At 41.2% G+C, this 17,157-nt stretch overlaps 1 protein-coding gene across 1 annotated transcript; it reads right to left on the reverse strand.

Annotated features, from left to right (window-relative positions):
* Positions 1-1,160: 1,160 nt before the first annotated feature.
* Positions 1,161-16,175, reverse strand: fhl3b (four and a half LIM domains 3b). The gene is made up of 6 exons (XM_041053821.1): positions 16,008-16,175; positions 5,775-5,954; positions 3,548-3,722; positions 2,608-2,777; positions 2,318-2,504; positions 1,161-1,823 (listed from the first exon to the last, which is right to left on the reverse strand). The coding sequence occupies exons 2-6, from the start codon at positions 5,928-5,930 to the stop codon at positions 1,672-1,674; spliced, it is 840 nt and encodes a 279-aa protein (XP_040909755.1). The 5' UTR covers positions 5,931-5,954; positions 16,008-16,175; the 3' UTR covers positions 1,161-1,671.
* Between the last annotated feature and the right edge of the window lie 982 nt (positions 16,176-17,157).

Here is a 17,157-nt window from a genome sequence, read left to right on the forward strand (position 1 = left end):
CAAATAACAGCACCACATGCCTCTTTTATTTTTCATCTGGAGTTGATCTTGTGATAAGATTTTAACAGCGTGTAAAGAACAGGCCTGTTGCAGCGAGTCAACACTAACACTGGGTCATGAATGATGAGCGAAAGCAGGAAGTTACAGGGGATGTACATCACTGCTTGACAGTTACATTTCTAAGTTTATGGGGAAAGATAACTGGCCTGGAGTGAGAAGAGTGATCATATTTTTACATTAGCACCTGTCTGTTTTGACTACACTTTTAAATCTGTCATATTCCAGCTTTTTCGTACACATATTTTAATCGTCAACATAATATTCTGAAATTCGACTTAATAATCTCAACTCAAAATCCATTTACTGGCTTTTTTTGGAATTGTAGAAGAGAACTTAACTGGACTTTCAGACTCAGTATTTTTGCAAGGTGTTTCTGTAAGCATCGGGGCAGAAAAAAAGGATCTATAGTCCAAAAAACCTTGTTCTTTTACACCCAGCATGTCCTAAATTACATCATCTTGTCAGCTGGTCCTCTGTTCCCTCCTCCTGATGAGGACACTAGCCTGGCACAGCCTCCATAAACACAATCAGAGCAGATCAGAACAGAGGTTCTGAACTGTAAATATTTATGTAGATTATGTAAGTAATAGTAAGGGAAAGTCTTCATGGGACTACCAACAGAAAACCATCTTTGGGAAAAGGGATGAAAGGTTTTGAAAGGAAACTTTTTTCCCAATTTTTTTTCTTGCTTTTTTAAGGAGGAGGTTGTCGAGACAGTTTAAGATGATAGAATGAAAGGTTTTCATTATGCACTTTATCAGCAAAGAAGAAGTTTGCTCACAGTTCCTTCACCTTAATTTTATGTAGATTGATAATTTGTTTCATAGTTAAAATATGACTTTGAACACGTTCCTGCACGACAAGCTCTTAAAGGAAAAGTTTGCCATTTTGAGAAATACATTTATTTGCTTGAGAGTTAATTGAGAAGACTGGCACCACACTCGTGCAGCTACAGCCAGCAGCCACTTAGCTTAGCACAAAGACTGGAAACAGGGGGGCTCACTCACACCTGCTGCACGTAATGAGATGTGTTGCGCATGTTCAGGTCTCATAAACAAATACGGCATCATTAATTCATTTCAACACCATCCTTTGTTTTATGACATTTTTATTGCATGTACGCCAGTGAAAGCTGATTTAAGCTGAAAAGAAACTTTCACACTTTTGTGAAAGTTCATTTTCAACAAATACGTTTACATAGAAATAACAGGAGAAGAAGAAAATAGGCAACTTTATAAAAGAAGTACAACTATTTTTCAAATGTTGGTTCTAAAAAGGTGGCTTATCACCTTCATGAATAAACAAACAGCTTAATTTAAAGGTGTTTTTTTGAACATTTTATTAATTCTTTGATGTGCAAAACATATGAAGAAAAAGTCATACATACTCCATCACAGGACATTTCTGCAGAATTTATACAAACATTTCAACGCGCTACAAGCTGATAGGAGTTTTGAGTTGTAAATACTGAGCTTTGTATCAGCTTTACACTGTGAGTGAATAAGTGACATTGCAGTGTTCATGTGCAAAGCTGAGGTTTAGACGTTTCTCTGCTGGTGTCAGCAGTGTTTGGTATTTTGCTGTTTCAGGTGCAGGTGTAGTTAGCGGTGGTCAGTCGTCGTTGTTGCAGTCTGTACACAGAATCTGGTCGCGGTCGGGGAAGAAGCCGGAGCCCACCAGCGACACAGAGCAGCGCGAGCACTTGAAGCAAGGCTGGTGCCACTGCCGCTCCTCAAAAGAAACATACTTTCCATCTCCAAACCCTGCGAGAGAAATATAAAACAACACATGAGCAACTAATGAAGGAATGTTTTTCCAGGGGAGGAAAACAGACTTTAACAACAGCCTTGCAACATTCAGGAAATAACATAAATGAATTCCAGATAACATCAGCAGCTGGCAATAACAAAAAGAAAAGCCTGCCAGTCCTGTATACCTGCTGGTAGCTAAAGACAGAAATATTTCCCTCATGAGTTGGTAGAGACCAAAAACAGAGATAAAAGAGTGTGAATATTGGCTTATTACAGATAACTGTTTTGGCATTTTAGCCTTTATTAGCAGTAGACACTCGAGACAGACAGGAAACACAGGGAGACAATGGGAGATGACGAGTACCAAAAACTCCCCATCCAGAAATAAACCAGGACTGTTGTATTTACATTGTTCCATATGTCTTAAATCACTAGGTTACCAGGACGCCACACCCTGTTGTGTTAACTGTAGGTATGTACTTGCTGGTCCAGTATACTTTATTGACCTGTGATGGCCGTGTTGCAGCCGGCACACTTTTTGGCATAGAGGTTGCTGAAACACTTGACGCAGTACGGACTCTCTCCCTGCGAGGTGAAGGGTTGACCGGCCAGTGGAGCTTTGCAGCCCATGCAGAAGAAACACTCTTTGTGCCACACCTTGTTCTTGTAGGTCACCCCTCCTTTGGTGAGAGCCTGCAGGACACAAACACTATCAGTAAAAATTGTATTCCATTTTGTATTGGTTTTCTCCTCCCGCGTTCAACATTGGCGGTCAGCAATGCGAGGCCCGGTTCACCTTTTTGCAGTGGCTGCACTTGGGAGCGAACCTGCCCTCGTAGCACGGCACGCAGTAGTAATTGTTTTTGTCTGGGATGAAAGCCTCGGCACCGATTGGCTTCTCGCAGCCGTGACACACGAAACAGTCCTCGTGCCAGGTGGAGTCACCGTACTCCAACATCCTCGATCCTGTCCGAGAAAATGAAAGAGACAAAGTGAGGAAGGAGATGAAGGTGGAAATCGAGGTGTCTTTGATTTTTGATACCTTTCCTGTCTGACAAGCTGTAATAAAGCACTGTTCAAGATGGCGTACATTGCTGCACAGCATCCTAACACTGCTTTTTGTTTATTTTACAATTTCATAAGTAGCTATTAGTCCCCTCCCACATAAGTCTGAGAAACACACGCCTCACTGGAGAAGTTTATAGAACTTGGGAACCAGTCACGCTTATGAAATTGGATGTCAGATCCTTTAATCACTGGCCTTGTTTTACAACTTTTGGGACCTGAAATGCAGACCAAAGGCATGACGGTGTTTTGAACTTGAACTTGAACTTGGCTGCACTTTTCAGAAAAGGGGGGAGAGGGCAACAGCCTTTAAAGGCATTCCAGGCTGAACAGAAACTGGAGAAAATAACTGCTCAGTTCAGAAAAGAACTGGTGAGTTATAATAATCCCACAGTACCCACAGGCCAGGGTAATTTTCAGTCATCCGACACCACTGCTGCACTCGTGTCGTCACAGTGGCCAGAGTTGAAAACTCTGCTGGGAGAAATTTTCACCAGAGCAAGGAAACAATCATTCTGTCACATCTAAGCTGTCACACCCCGCTTAACAAAAACTCATTGGCCTCTTTACCCCTGCAAAGGCAGGGCGTGAACCTTCTGGTTGTTTGTGCGATTACTCAACGATCTGTCTGCAGCAAGGTTTGTGAACTCGGCAGTCTTTCCTGTCAGTACCTGGCATGACTGTCTTGTCGCAGGCCACACACTTGGAGGAAAACTCGTTGCAGAAGCAGTCGCTGCACACGAGCGAGTTGTCCTGGCTGGTAAAGGGCTCGTCTGCCAGAGAGCGGTCGCAGCGGAAACAGCGAAAGCAGTGCTCGTGGTAATGTCTGTTCTCATAGAAGAGCTCCTGGAGGAAGAGGAGAGCGAGAGGGTCAGGCTGAGCAACCTGTCAGGATTTAAGTCGATCCACAATAGAAACGTATTTAACAAAAACTAGAATAACATTTTTGTTCCATTTCTAAAATGTAATCAGAAAATAAATCAGAAAGGATTTGAACTCATAATCATACTGCTGAGTTTAAGGAGTTAGGCTTTTAGCCATTGTTGTTGGCTAAACTGTGGAGGCTGCTTCCTTGTTTTATTTGAAAATAGTGAATAACATGGCAGATGAAACACTGTGCCCTAAACTGTAAGTTAATAAAAACACTCGATATGTTATCATTCCTCACAGGGAGACTCTATTTGCTGCCCCCCATCTGCTTGGAGGTCAGAAGTCACGGTCAGCCACAGGATTCAGTTTCCCACACCAGGACACTTCAGTGCTTTGGACGTTTGCCAACATGGGAGTCCAAACCCAAAGTTTCCTTTTTTCTATGACACCCTGCTGCCCTCCAAACAGATCAGAGTTAACATAGGAGATAAACAAATAAAAAAAAAACTTATTTTTTCATCAGTATTTTCATAAAAATCTGAATAAAACACTTTGTGATTTTTCTCTTTAACGGCTGCTTGTGTTCCGGTTCATCTGCAGTTCAAGCAAGCTCCTTGATAAATGGTCCCATTGAACGGTGGGTGAAAAACTTATTTTTGAGGAATGAGGTTTCACAGTAAAAGAAACAACTAACGGCGGAGAGGGGTGAGGAAGGATGAAGGATGAATGTTGTTACGACTTGTGCGGAGGAGGGCCGGCCAAAGCAAGCAGCAGCACAGTTTACAGCCAATCCCTCAGAGGGAGGCCCATAATTCACAGGACACTGATGGCCTCGTGGCGTGGTGTTTTTCATTTTCACTTACTAAGGCTTTCTGGAAAGTTAAAGGGGATTACAGACAATTTGATGCTCTGTAAGAGGAGTAATGTTTTCCAGGAATATCAGCTGGTCTGTAACACTTAGAAGAAGTACTCTGATTATTTTCTTAGCAATAAATAGCGATACTACTTGTGAAAAGTACCTAATGGCTTCAATGAAACGACAACTGTTCTCTGGCTTCAGCTGAGGATTTGCTTTGTTTTATATCATGAGTGACAAGGTCTTTTAATAATAATAAAATCACTGGCATAAAGTCCATACTGCCAGGAAAAAAAACAAACAAAAAAAAACCCCATAAACTTAGAGACAACTCAGAGCTCTCAGAGCTCTACTCTCTACACACAGGAGGACCAACACTAACAGAGGAGCAACGAGACTTAAATATACAGGGACTAATTGACAACAGGTGACACAAATCAGGGCAGAGCAGACAATCAACACAGGTGGGAAACCTGACAAAGACAGGAAGTGAACGAAGAACAGATACAGAAGGACCAGGGCTACAAAATAAAACAAACAAACAAACAAACAAAACAAGACATACTGAGCAAAACGCTCAAGAAATAAAGCAAGAGTAACATGGCTTCAGCAGCATGGCTTCAGTAAATGCAAACCAGGTGCAGGTGCCAGTAGCAGGACTTCCAAAATCAAACAGAAAATACTGAACCAAAGAATCCACAAATGATCCAGAAAGAGTTCAACAAAAAAACTCAAAAACTCATTCAGTATTAACAAACAGTTCAAGATAGTCCAAAACCAGTTCAACCTGTCGCCAAGGCTTTGATAACGACCAAGAGTCCGACAGAAGACGAACAACGGTCCAAAACAGAGTTAAAAACAGCCGCCCTGGGGGCCTGATCACAACAGGTTTGGACTGTTGGTCTGACAAAACATGACATATGAGACATTACGCTGCAAAAGTAATTGTTTTTTACTATTTTATAAGTTTAATAGACCAAATGATTAATCAATTAATTGAGAAAAAGATTGCCCTGTCGTTGTCACTATTGCATCTGTAAAGTAACCATAGTTTTCAGATAACTGTAGTAGAGTAAAAAGTATAATATTAATGTACAAATTCTTCTAATTTTACCACAGTAGTTGGTTAATTGTTCTCAGTTGTTTTCTGCCACTGTCCTGTTTGACCTTACCTTGGCATTGTGACCTATGATTTCTTTACATTCTTGGCAGGTGTTGGCGTGCAGGAGGTCGTAGCAGGGAATGCAGTGAGGGTTGTCCTCCACCTGGATGTATTTGCGTCCGTACAGGGACTCGTTGCAGTTTTTGCAGTCGAAGCGGTCGCTCATGATGTCTTCGTTCTCGCCGACCACCTGCAAAGCAGAGAAGTCGCAGGCGCAGTTTAGCATTCACTATCAGCAACAAGACAGAGCAGGAAGGAGGAGTGAGATTAGTAAGACAGAGAGAGAAAGCAGGAAGAAGGGAGGAAGACAGTTTTTGGATATAGCAGGAGATATATATAACAGGAGAAATGAAAATGGGAGGAAAAAAAGTGCACTACTCCAAGATAATTTACACAGCAGGTTAAAAGGATCCCACATAACTAAAAACACAATAAATCTGATGGGGTGTATTAGTACCCCGAGAAAAGGAATAGTGAAATTAATTTTTTATGTTGGCGCTGTAAAAAGCAAAGAGCTATGTTTTTTCTGGATATGTTTTGGACCCGTGACCTTCTTGCCTCAGTTTGGAAATCTGTGGTTGATATTCTATCCTTCATCATGAAATACAGTTAAACTCTGGACTTTGTTTATTAGGTACTAATAGGAAAGACAAGTGGCTCTCCTGCGATAAAACATATATTGATCTTGATTTATTGGCAGCTAAGAGATCCACTGTCCACTAGCTACAAGGAGGTATTTATTTTAACCCAAACCATGATAGGGCTAATTTTTTTTCTCTCTCTCTCTCCTATAGGACGTACCAAGGAGGCCAGGTTGGAAGACTTGTTGAGAAAAGAAATGTGTGGAGGTGAGAGATTCTTTTGTAGTGGGAAATGGATGTTTTGGTAATAAGGGTTGAATCAGGTTCAAAAGACAAGCTGCTGTCTGAAATTAGGCAGTGGATGCGTGGGGAGTGAGGTTGGAGTTAATGATGGTGAAGCAGAAGTGGTGAGGGGTTTTGGTGAAGGATTTGGGACCAGTGGTGATGACCATATTGGATTTAGATTTATGGGAGGATTTGAGAAAGGAGAGAGTATTGGTGAGGATAATAGTGTCGAAGGAAGCAGTGAGGTCTTGGAGGAGCCTGAGGAGAGGAGGTGGTGATCGGTAACTTTGAAAAAGAGGTGAAACTGTTCCAGATCCAGAAAGCTTGTCCTGCAAGTACAGAAAGGGCTGAATGAGCGCTTTAACTGTAAGAGCTGTGGCTGATTCATTGTAAATCAGCACTGTAATGATATAACTGCTTCTCCCATTTCATCATTACTCACTAACAAGTGAAAGCTCACAACGTCAGTCTCTCCCTCCCTCTCATTCTTCTACGAAACCCCCTGCGGCGGTTTGGCATTGAGAAAGAACAGCTAAACAATATTAATTGTTGGGAGCTGAACTGAAACAGCATTCTCAGTTTCAAAGGCTCTCTCCAGGGCTTTTTCATCTGTGTTTGGTTGGTGTTTAAAGGGCAATACCACTCATTTATCTAGTTTACTTCTTTTGTCCACAACTTCATGAATGCATAACTTTCTTCTGCTGTTGTAAACAAGATAACAAAAGCTTGTAATGCCATAGAAATGAATTGTGTTTGCTCCAAGTTAAACTTATTTTACCCAAAGAAATTACGGCGATCTTATCAATGTGCTGTATTCTATGAAAAATCATATTGCTTCTGGTTTGCTGGAGTGGTTTCTCTCAACTGCAAACAAATACAGTATCTCCCAGGACACTTCTTAATTTCCAAAAGCACAACTTTGTCCTTTTTTAACTGGATCATATTTTCTCATAAAAATCTTTTAATGGGCTCAATTGTGTCCCAAATCTCAGTTGCCTCATCATGAAGCTTTTTATGTCTTGCCTGCCTGGGTGCATGATACAAAACACAATCCCACCGGGGAAATGGGGTAGAGTACCAAAATATTAAGTCCAAACATGCCTTTCTCATCTCAGATAGCATCGTAAAGCAAACACAAATAGGTGAAAAATCACCACAAAAAGGTGTGAAATCACCACAAACTGACCACAAAGAGACGCTAAACAACCACAATACAAAAAGGCTTGATTTTCAGCAAGTGGAGCAGAGGAAGGACAGGTGGAAATAAGGCTGGGCACACAGACAATAACATCATCCTGCCGTTATTACTGAACACAGTGAGGCATTAGCAGAGCAGAGCGACCCCATGTTCCTCAGCAGCAAAGGGAAATGAGCGAGGAAATGAGGTGTGGGAGGTTAAAATACCCTCCTGTGGAACAGTTAAGACCTGGCAGGGCTAAGCAAGAAATATACAGCCTGGGTATATGTTCACGCTCAGGACCACAATGTCTGGAACATCGCATTTGCGAAGGCAGACACTTAAATATTTCACTTGGAAGAAGTTATTGTTTACAATCCCCCTCCCCTCACTATTTTGAGTGGCTTTGACATGTTTCTATAATGTCAGAAAAGAGGAGGTGGCTTCAACAAAGAGCAGCTGAGGAACCGTGTGGCTTTGAAATCTCCCCGAGGGATCGAGGAATGAGCCATCATCCCCCCCACCCCCCTCCCAGCGGTGGAAGACGTCACCAGCTCGGGTTGAAATGACGAGAGGGCCCAGATCTCGGTCCAAACTAATGAAGGCCACGTTTTCTCAGAAAAAAAAAACACTATTTGTGGTTTGCAATGAAGCTGGTAAGAATTAAACATCGCTCATGATGAAGGTTTCTTGCTCCACAAAGCAGGGTTTTTTTTAACAGGTACCGTGCTTCATGCTCCATAACCTCCAAGTATTTGCATCTGGTCTGTTGAGGAGTCGTCCTGAAAGTGCAGTTTACATTCCTCACGTCTGACTGCTATCAAACATTTTGTCTCTAATAACCAATGATGCAGTAATTTCAGATAAACATAAAAAGGATAAACACGGTCTGCTCCCAGTCATGTCCTAAAGCCGATGCCAGAAGCAGAAACTCCCTCTCCTCCAAGATTCGTCGGACTTTCTCTCCCAATGCCTTGTTAGCACACTACTGAGGACACTCCTCATACATCCCTCCCCGCAGATAACAGCACTGCTTCCTCTTGCAGGGCATCAAGCTAGGTCAACAAAACATGGAGGAAAACCAAAACTGAGACAAAACATCACATCCTATGTCTGTTTTCTGTCAGATTGCTGTCTGGATGGGGGAAATCGGCCCAACTTCCCTCCTAAGATGTCTTAAGAGGTTCGGTTTCTATTCTCGTCCATCCACGTCTAGGATGAATGCAGTGATAGAACAATGGCTTTCCTTCCGCACATAGTCATCTTGGTTTTGTGCTTTATGTTTCTCTTCCTGACCCACAGCATCTGCAAACACATTCCGTGGTCTCCAGCTGTTGTCTTTCATCAAGTTCTGCTTTAGGGAATTCTTACGGGACGGGTTCCAAAACGTAACAGCGTCCCATTAAAATCCGTCATTGTTGAAACCAATATTTTATGGCTCCTATAGGACAGTACATTTAAACTGCAGTCAAATTCACAATATGGCAATTATGTTTAAAGCTCAGAAGCAGTTTAGTGAAAACTGTGTGTTAAGTACAGAGCAGGGGGTCAGGAAGTAATAAACTTAGCTTAGCACAAAGGCTGAAAACAAGGGGAAACTTCAGTCCAAAACACACCTGAAGCTAACTTATTAACACACTGTATCTCCCATGTTTAATCCATACACAAACAGAAACTAAAAATGATAATATTTCATTGTAGGGGTACGTGCTGTAACTATTCCTTGAAAAACAGGAGCCTGGAAAATGAAATCCCAGAGTCTCCTCAACTCCCTCCAAACCCAAAAATAGTTTTTTGTGTATGGATTAACAAACTAGATGAAATTCATTGATTACAGATCTTCAGAGATGCTCATAGAGCTCCAGGTCTTCTGTTTGTTCAGCAAAAGTTACCTGTTGCCCAATGGTTACAACTGACAATGCAAATAAATGTCTGGTGAGAATTTGTCTGACTGTCTGACGCTAATATCAGCTGTGTGAAACAGTGACTCACGTGGAGTCAGCACCTTGTTTAGGAGGCACTGGCTGTACACTACAGGTGTCCTCCTGGACCACACCCAGGAATACTTGTTGCCCTTGTTCTCCACCTCACCACAAGACATTAAACCAAACACTCATCCATCCTGTCTAGGAACTTTCCCTGTAGTAGCATTAAAGCATTATTAAAGCCCACATTTCACCTTGATGAGCGGACATGTTGAATTCTTCACTGATACACTCTCTGTCCCGGTGAGAGATTTACCACACTCACTTGGCTCTGAGAGCTTTGTAATGGCAGCCAAATGGCAACTGTCTCCCAGGATCAGCCACCGGGCCCCCTGTCTCATGTCCCTTCATGGCTCGCTGCTCTTGTTTTACTCCTCAACAACCTGACAGCGTCTTACGACCGGAGCCAGGAACTCTGCGAGCCATCAGAGCTCTGCTGGGTGTTAGAGTTTATTTTCCCAGCGGAGGAGTTTAGACTTGTGTGTGTGAGGTTTACAAACCAGATTATTCCATGATGAAAACCGCTGTCACACGTAATAAAATCCAGTGGGATAAATATGTAGGTAAGTGTTAAATCTGTCACAGCCACAGAATATCAATTCATGCAATATAAAACAGCCCCAGTGTGTTTTTGGGGTGATGTTATTCCAAGCACACCCTCCAAATTTGTTTTAAGAAGCACCTTTTTTTAATGTTTTTTTTTTTTTTTACACTGTCTCTAGTGCTTAAACTCAAAATGACTTCTTTCTCCTCGACTGTAACACCCACGAAAGACCAAAATTGGTCAGCTGGTCCACCACTTTGTTCCAACGAAAATATTTTAACTATTTCATGGTGTCACCACTTGAGCAAGGACTTGAACCAAAACGCAAAAACCCCAAAGACAGGCAGAATGGGAGGACTAAAAGTCTTTTAATAAACCAAAAATCACTGGAAGTGTCCAAGGCCAAGAAACAAAACTCAAATAACCAAAAATCATCCACGCAGGAGAAAAATACCCAGAAACAAAACCAAACGAAAATACACGAGACTTAAATACACAAGGCAATGGGCAACAGGTGAAACCAATTAGGGCGGGGCAGACAATCCCAAAGGTGGGAAACAAGACAAAGACAGGAAGTAAAACAAGACAAGATACACAAGGGCTATGGTTTCAAAATAAAACAGGAACCATAAACAGAAGTTAAGAAACTAAACAAGAGTCCGAAGAGTTCAAAAGTCCACAAAAGAGTTCAAAACGTAACAAAAGGGTTTCAAAAACAGCCCCCTTAGGAGCTAGTCATGACACATGGATTGCCATGAAATTTGGAGCAGACATTCATGCTCCCCGGAGGATGAATCCTACTGACTTCTGGTGATTCCATGACTTTTCACCTGGTGCCACCACCTGGTCAAAAATCACAACAGCATCAGTCCTTTAAGCAAGTATCTTAAAACAATATGTGCTCCCGTTTAAGTGACAAATTCCCAGAAAGGCCGTGATAATGATGATTTCTGTCTGCTGTTGCGAGAAAAGGGAGGGAATGGTTTCAAGTTAATGTAGAGCCACAAAGTCTGGAGAGGGAGGAGGTCATGGTGGATGGATGGGTCAGAATTCACACTCAGAATTTAGACTCTAAACTTTGGAAAGTAAAAATAGTGCACCACACAGCCTTCTGCCTGGTTTTTCCAACGCTTGAAGGTACAATAACTGCTTTCTTCTGTACTGTAACGCCGACAGTACAGACTGTGTGTGCATTCAATTAAAACAGGAAAGCGTGTAACAAAGTTGGTTTTTAATTACCACCCCACTTTACTGTTTATTCCCCCTGGGTTAGGGTGCTTTAATGGCCTCTCCAGCTCAGAACAATCCTCATATTGTGCAACTCCTGAGTTACACAACCTGGATTTGGGGAGGTGAATGAGAATATTGACAGCTGCACAATACTCTGTAGAAAGTGCTATCAACAGTGGAGCCCTGCAGCATTGGAGGAAAGTGACAGCCTCTTGGTCGTGGCTCTAAACTGTTACAGAAAAAAAAACAGACAAGAAAAATAAGGCCGGTCTCTTATGGCCGTCAGATGACTGCGCTCTCTTTCATCCCCCGTACAAAGAGGCTCAATGTGGTGTGGCTTCCTGCAGATCACAAGGTCAATTTCAGTTGCACGCACACAAATCAAAATGAACACACATTGTACATTTTGTTGTCTCTGATTAAAGATCTCATCAGGATAAATTGCTCCTTGTTGTTTTAAACGCTGGCGACATTCTCAGATACAGGATTCTGAGATTTGGCAGAACTGTAACATAAAATGTGACTACTTCAATGTGAGCGGCTGTTTCCTAAATGAAATCAGGTCAGAGAAGTGTCAAGGGTCCAACTGTGTTGTTTAACAATGAAGCTTCCCTTCAGTTTGTATGCTCATATTCTTAATTATCTGTTCAAAAAATCAGTTTATCATAATCAGAGTCATATTAAGCCGATAACATCAGGGAGTAAAGTGCTCTTAAAGATGAAGTGGGTGTCTGGCTTTGTTTTATAAAACTTCCTGCAGATCACAGTGCTTATTTCAGCTGCACATACAAATGAAAAGGAACACACAATGTGCAATTTTGTCTGTGAAGATGAATTGTTCACTTCTGTTTTAAACACTGATGATTTTCGAAGATACTGAATTTTCACAACTCTAACATAATTTAGGTTGTTAAAATAGAAAAACAGCTGAGTTTTCTTGTAAGGTCAACTAACAGTCTGATTTAACTTAATGTAGTCTTTTAAGAATAATCAGTTCTTTCACACTAAATTCCACTAAAACCATAACATGATCAGTATCGTTGGATGTTAATGACACATAACCTGCTACACTAAGCCCATAACATCAGGAAATAAAGTACCTCTAAAGATCGAGTACGTGTCTGGCTCTGTTTTATGAGTCTCCAGCTGGCTGTTTGTTTACTCTGTGAAACAATGTGGTCTCCAGCTGCAGCTTCACCTCTGCTGCTGTCGACTAAACTGACAAACAGCTTTTCGTCAGACAACAAATAAAAAAGTCACCACCATGCCAAGACTGAAACACCCAGCGACCTGAAGCTGTGGTTCCCAACTGAGTTGTCAGGATTACTAGTCAGGTACTCAGTTTTACCTTTTTCAAACCCCTGAAACCTTCCCTCTATGTAATGCTTCTATAATTTCAGTAAAACTCGTGGGGAAAACGTGAATTTCCTTTAAAGAAAAACTCCATTAAACTCACGTAAATATTCACTCTTCATTTGATAAAAAGAAATCTTGAGTCCTGAGATCGTTGCCATGGATATGGTTACATAAAAACAGCAAACTGCATCTGCTGAAAAGCAGTGAAATGCTGCTGAAAGCTCCAGGTAATTTTTTACATTTAAATTTTAATTACTTCCACCTCCAGGGGAAATTACTCTCTGTTTAAAGTAAGTAAAGCTTTGAGTTAAGAAAATGTTTTGTCTTGGGAACAAGATCAAGAGGGAACTTTTATGGTCAATTAGTTCTGCACATTTGTTGCATTGTTTCCTTTCCCGTAGTCAACATTCACAGTTTTTGCATCTTAGTTTGTTGTGTTACCATATTTGTTAATTAAGACCAAACGCAAAGTACAGCTGATCGGAGAAGAACAATTTTGACCAGATGTTGGTTTTTGAGGGAAAGCCCAGGATAGTTTCAGAGGACCATGAATGTCAGTACGAAAATTTCATGGCAACTTATCCAATACTTGTTGAGACATTTCAGTCTGGATCAGACTGGTGGACTGACCAACAGGCCGACATTGCCATCCAGAGCCAAGCCACTAGCATAGCTAAAAATATATCTGAAATGTCTAAATGTTTCTGCAAAGGCTGGAGAAAACAACAAAAGTGGAAAGAAAGATTAGAAACATGAGATTATAAAAAAAGATTATAATCAAGTGTGTTTATGGAGACGCTGAAAATGAAGTATCTTTGGTGAAGTTACTTTTGGCAACAATACTATTGCACTTGGACTCACTCAGACGCTGGCCGATGCAAATAAACAGTCGGCCTGATCAGAACAAATACACATGTAAACATATTTTCCCATCAGCGGCCAGCTGCCAGTGGAGTGTCCAGTTCAAGTGTAGTGGGTGTTAATGGTAACAAATGTTTGTTTTCTGATAAAGTGCTGGGCCTGCTGTCTCTGTTTTGTGTTTGCTGTTGGATTTATTTGTCTTAGAGATTCAGAGCTTCATCTTTGTGTTGGAGAGAATCAGAAAGGCCGAGAACTGGGATCACTCGGCTGACAAGTCATGGCTTTCGGGTTGAAACCAAGAAAAGATTTAGATGTTTTGAGCAACTGGAGACGTGGATGTAAAGACACAAGGACTTTAGAAAGAACTTTTACTTCAAACTGGAGTGGAATCTACTTATTGCAGCTTTAAGAAATAAAAGATGTAACATGTTAATTAAGCTTTAGTCAGGTTGCTTTGCCTGCAGCTTCACACCTAACGATGGTATCAAGCTTCTCATTTAACTCTCAGCAAGAAAATGAGTCAAAGTATTTCCCAAAATGTCAAACTATTCCTTTACGGCGGTGCAGCAGGAATAGGAAATGGAAAAGACATTGGTGTGAGTGAGACTGACTCATGAAACTCTTGTTTCCCTGACAGTCTGATTTTATGACTGTCAGTCATTAGGCAATCCAAAAATCATCATCCTTTAACTGTTTTCTTTGTCTCTGGCTCGTCTCCAGTGATTGTACACATGCCCAACCTTCGCCCAACGCAAGAATTTCACAGGAATGTGACTGTGGTCAAAACGTGGCAAAACCGTGCGGTTCCACTGAGGAGAAGAAGAAGAGGAAGAAGAAGAAGAAGAAAAAGGGGGGGGGGGGCATTTTTCTTCCGCCCTCTGTTCTCTAAAAAAAGACAAAAGTCAGGAATTCCTTTCTGCGTGAAACAAAAAAATAATGCACACACACACATTCACATTTCTTGAGGTGGTGGAAGACACCAGAGCTCAGTAGTTGTTTCGATGAATGTATTGATTTCACCCAAATGGATTGTAACATGGTGGTCGTACGGAGATGGTGTGTGGTGATGGAAACTATGAGCGGTGCTGGGGAGGCGAGGGGGGGTGACGGGTCGGGGGTGTTTGCTGAGTCTCTGGAACAAAATTTGCAATCTGTAGACATGATGTCACTCTCACTCAACAAGACTGAATGGTTTTTTACATAAAGTGTGTGTGTGTGTGAGCTTTGATTATGAACATATTAAGCTTTATCTGGTGTGTCAACCCCCAACCCCCTCCATGCCATCATGGCTCTGCATCTGAGCCAATTTCAAGACGTGGGGGATTGTTTCCTCAAAGGTCTCCTTGTTCTTCCTCTCATAAATCCTACTTCAAAAACGGGGCTGCAGCACTTATCCACAGTATCAGTTACTCACTTTGGACCCTGTTCAGGCCCCCAACCCCCAATAACATCCACTGTTTCCTCACTCTGAAGAAAGAACATCCTTTCTGGTGCGTCCTGGATGTAGGGGGGTCAAATATTTGGCTTGGAAATATGCACTTCTTGCATAATTGAACTGACTGAACTAATGAAGGACTAACAATATCTTTGTCCTTAATAAATCATTCATTAAAACATTATAGATTAATATAAGACATTAAGAAGAACAAGTGCTGTGTTGCCAGGTTGTAAAAATACCTTTGGCAGGTGTTTATCTTTTCTCTTTGGTAATAATGTAGTTTTAAATGTTGGAATTAGATTATAATTTTCTAATAAGTAATCAAATCTACAATGAATGGATTTTAGTCCAGATTCTCTGCAGCACGTTTTTGTAAATTAGTGGTCAAATGGTCTAACCAGTCAGCCAGGTTGTGAGTTTTCACAACCTGGCAACCCAGCAAATAGTTCTTCTTAATGTCTTAACTCTTTCGTTAATGATTTATGAACCTTCAGGAGAAATTGCGGGGAAACTTAACACTAACAAAAAACGGGAAGAAAGGATTCAAAATGCACTTGATGCTTCAATAATGCGCCGTTTCACGCCAGGTGAAGGTGCAGGTGAGGACCTGAACTCGCCTCAGGGGAGCAGAGTTAAACCAAACGTGTCAGTGGTTTACACACATGCAAACTCATCTAATCACACTTTAAATTAGCTTATCATTCACGTTTTCACGTCAAAAACCTCTAAGTTGTACATGTCGCCTACTTCTCTATGATATAAATCTTTAAATAAATGCGAACGTACCGCTCTTTGCGCATCAGCAGCCTGTGGAGACGCTCAGGAGACTCCGTCTCTGCGGGATCGGAGCAGTTTGTCCGCCTGTGCTGCTCTGCTGTATAAAATGACAGATAATTAAATCCTCCGTCGACTCCTGCGAGCTGGGAACTGACGGCTTTCCACTGACTGAAGCATCTGTCTCTGGTGCGTAAAACCAAACGCCGCCCCTCTCCTCCCCTCCTCTGCCTTTCCACTCCCTCCTTCTTTCTGTCTTTCACCTTGTGAGGAGTTCATGCTGACAGAAGGTAGACTCCGTTTTTTGGATGTAACTGAATATTTTAAATACATGGTAGAACTTTAGGGGACCCACTGGTTTCCAGCTGCTGATGTAAACCACTTTGTTATCTCTCTAAATGGAAAATCACTATAATAATCTCATAATAGGAGCTGTGGTAGCACTGAGGAGTGAGTTTAATGTGCCCTTCAGCATTTTAATCTCACATAATAAAACAATAAAAATAATTTGAGCTTAACATATTACTTTTAACCACCTTATTTGACATTTAAAAGCTGTATATTAACACATGTTTTTAACACACTGTAATGTAAGCGTAAGCAGATATAAGGACATGATTTTATCGGTTTATTAATGCATTTGTGATCAAATACATTGTGTATAAACTGCTCATGTTATAAAGCACTTATTGGCTGTACATATTTTTTTTTAAATAAACTCTCCATACACACTAACAACCTTTACAACCTACAAGAAATGTGTTGACTGTTTATTCGCATTTTAAAGCATTTGTCATTTCTACACATTCATTCATTCACATGCCCTCATCCACAATCATGAGGACATGTTGACCCTGAACGTTTCATTCTTGACTTTGACAAAAGGTTTCTCAGCTCAATGTCCACTTATTGGATTTCATCCAGAGCTTTCAACAGCAGACAGAGATAAAGTTGGCTCTGTTGCTCTACTGATGCTGTATTGACAATATGATAAAAATAGAATTAATAACACAAATAAATACATACATGTGTAATTAGCATTTCATATTCTGAACGTCCCACATCTGCTTACACCTACATCGTGTGTTATAAACAGTTTATTAATCGCCTATTTGATGGACAAAGTACTTTTTAGTCATGTGGCATTTCTCTTACCATCCAT

Source organism: Toxotes jaculatrix, chromosome 13 (assembly GCF_017976425.1).
Source record: "Toxotes jaculatrix isolate fToxJac2 chromosome 13, fToxJac2.pri, whole genome shotgun sequence".
Taxonomy (NCBI): Eukaryota; Metazoa; Chordata; class Actinopteri; family Toxotidae; genus Toxotes; species Toxotes jaculatrix.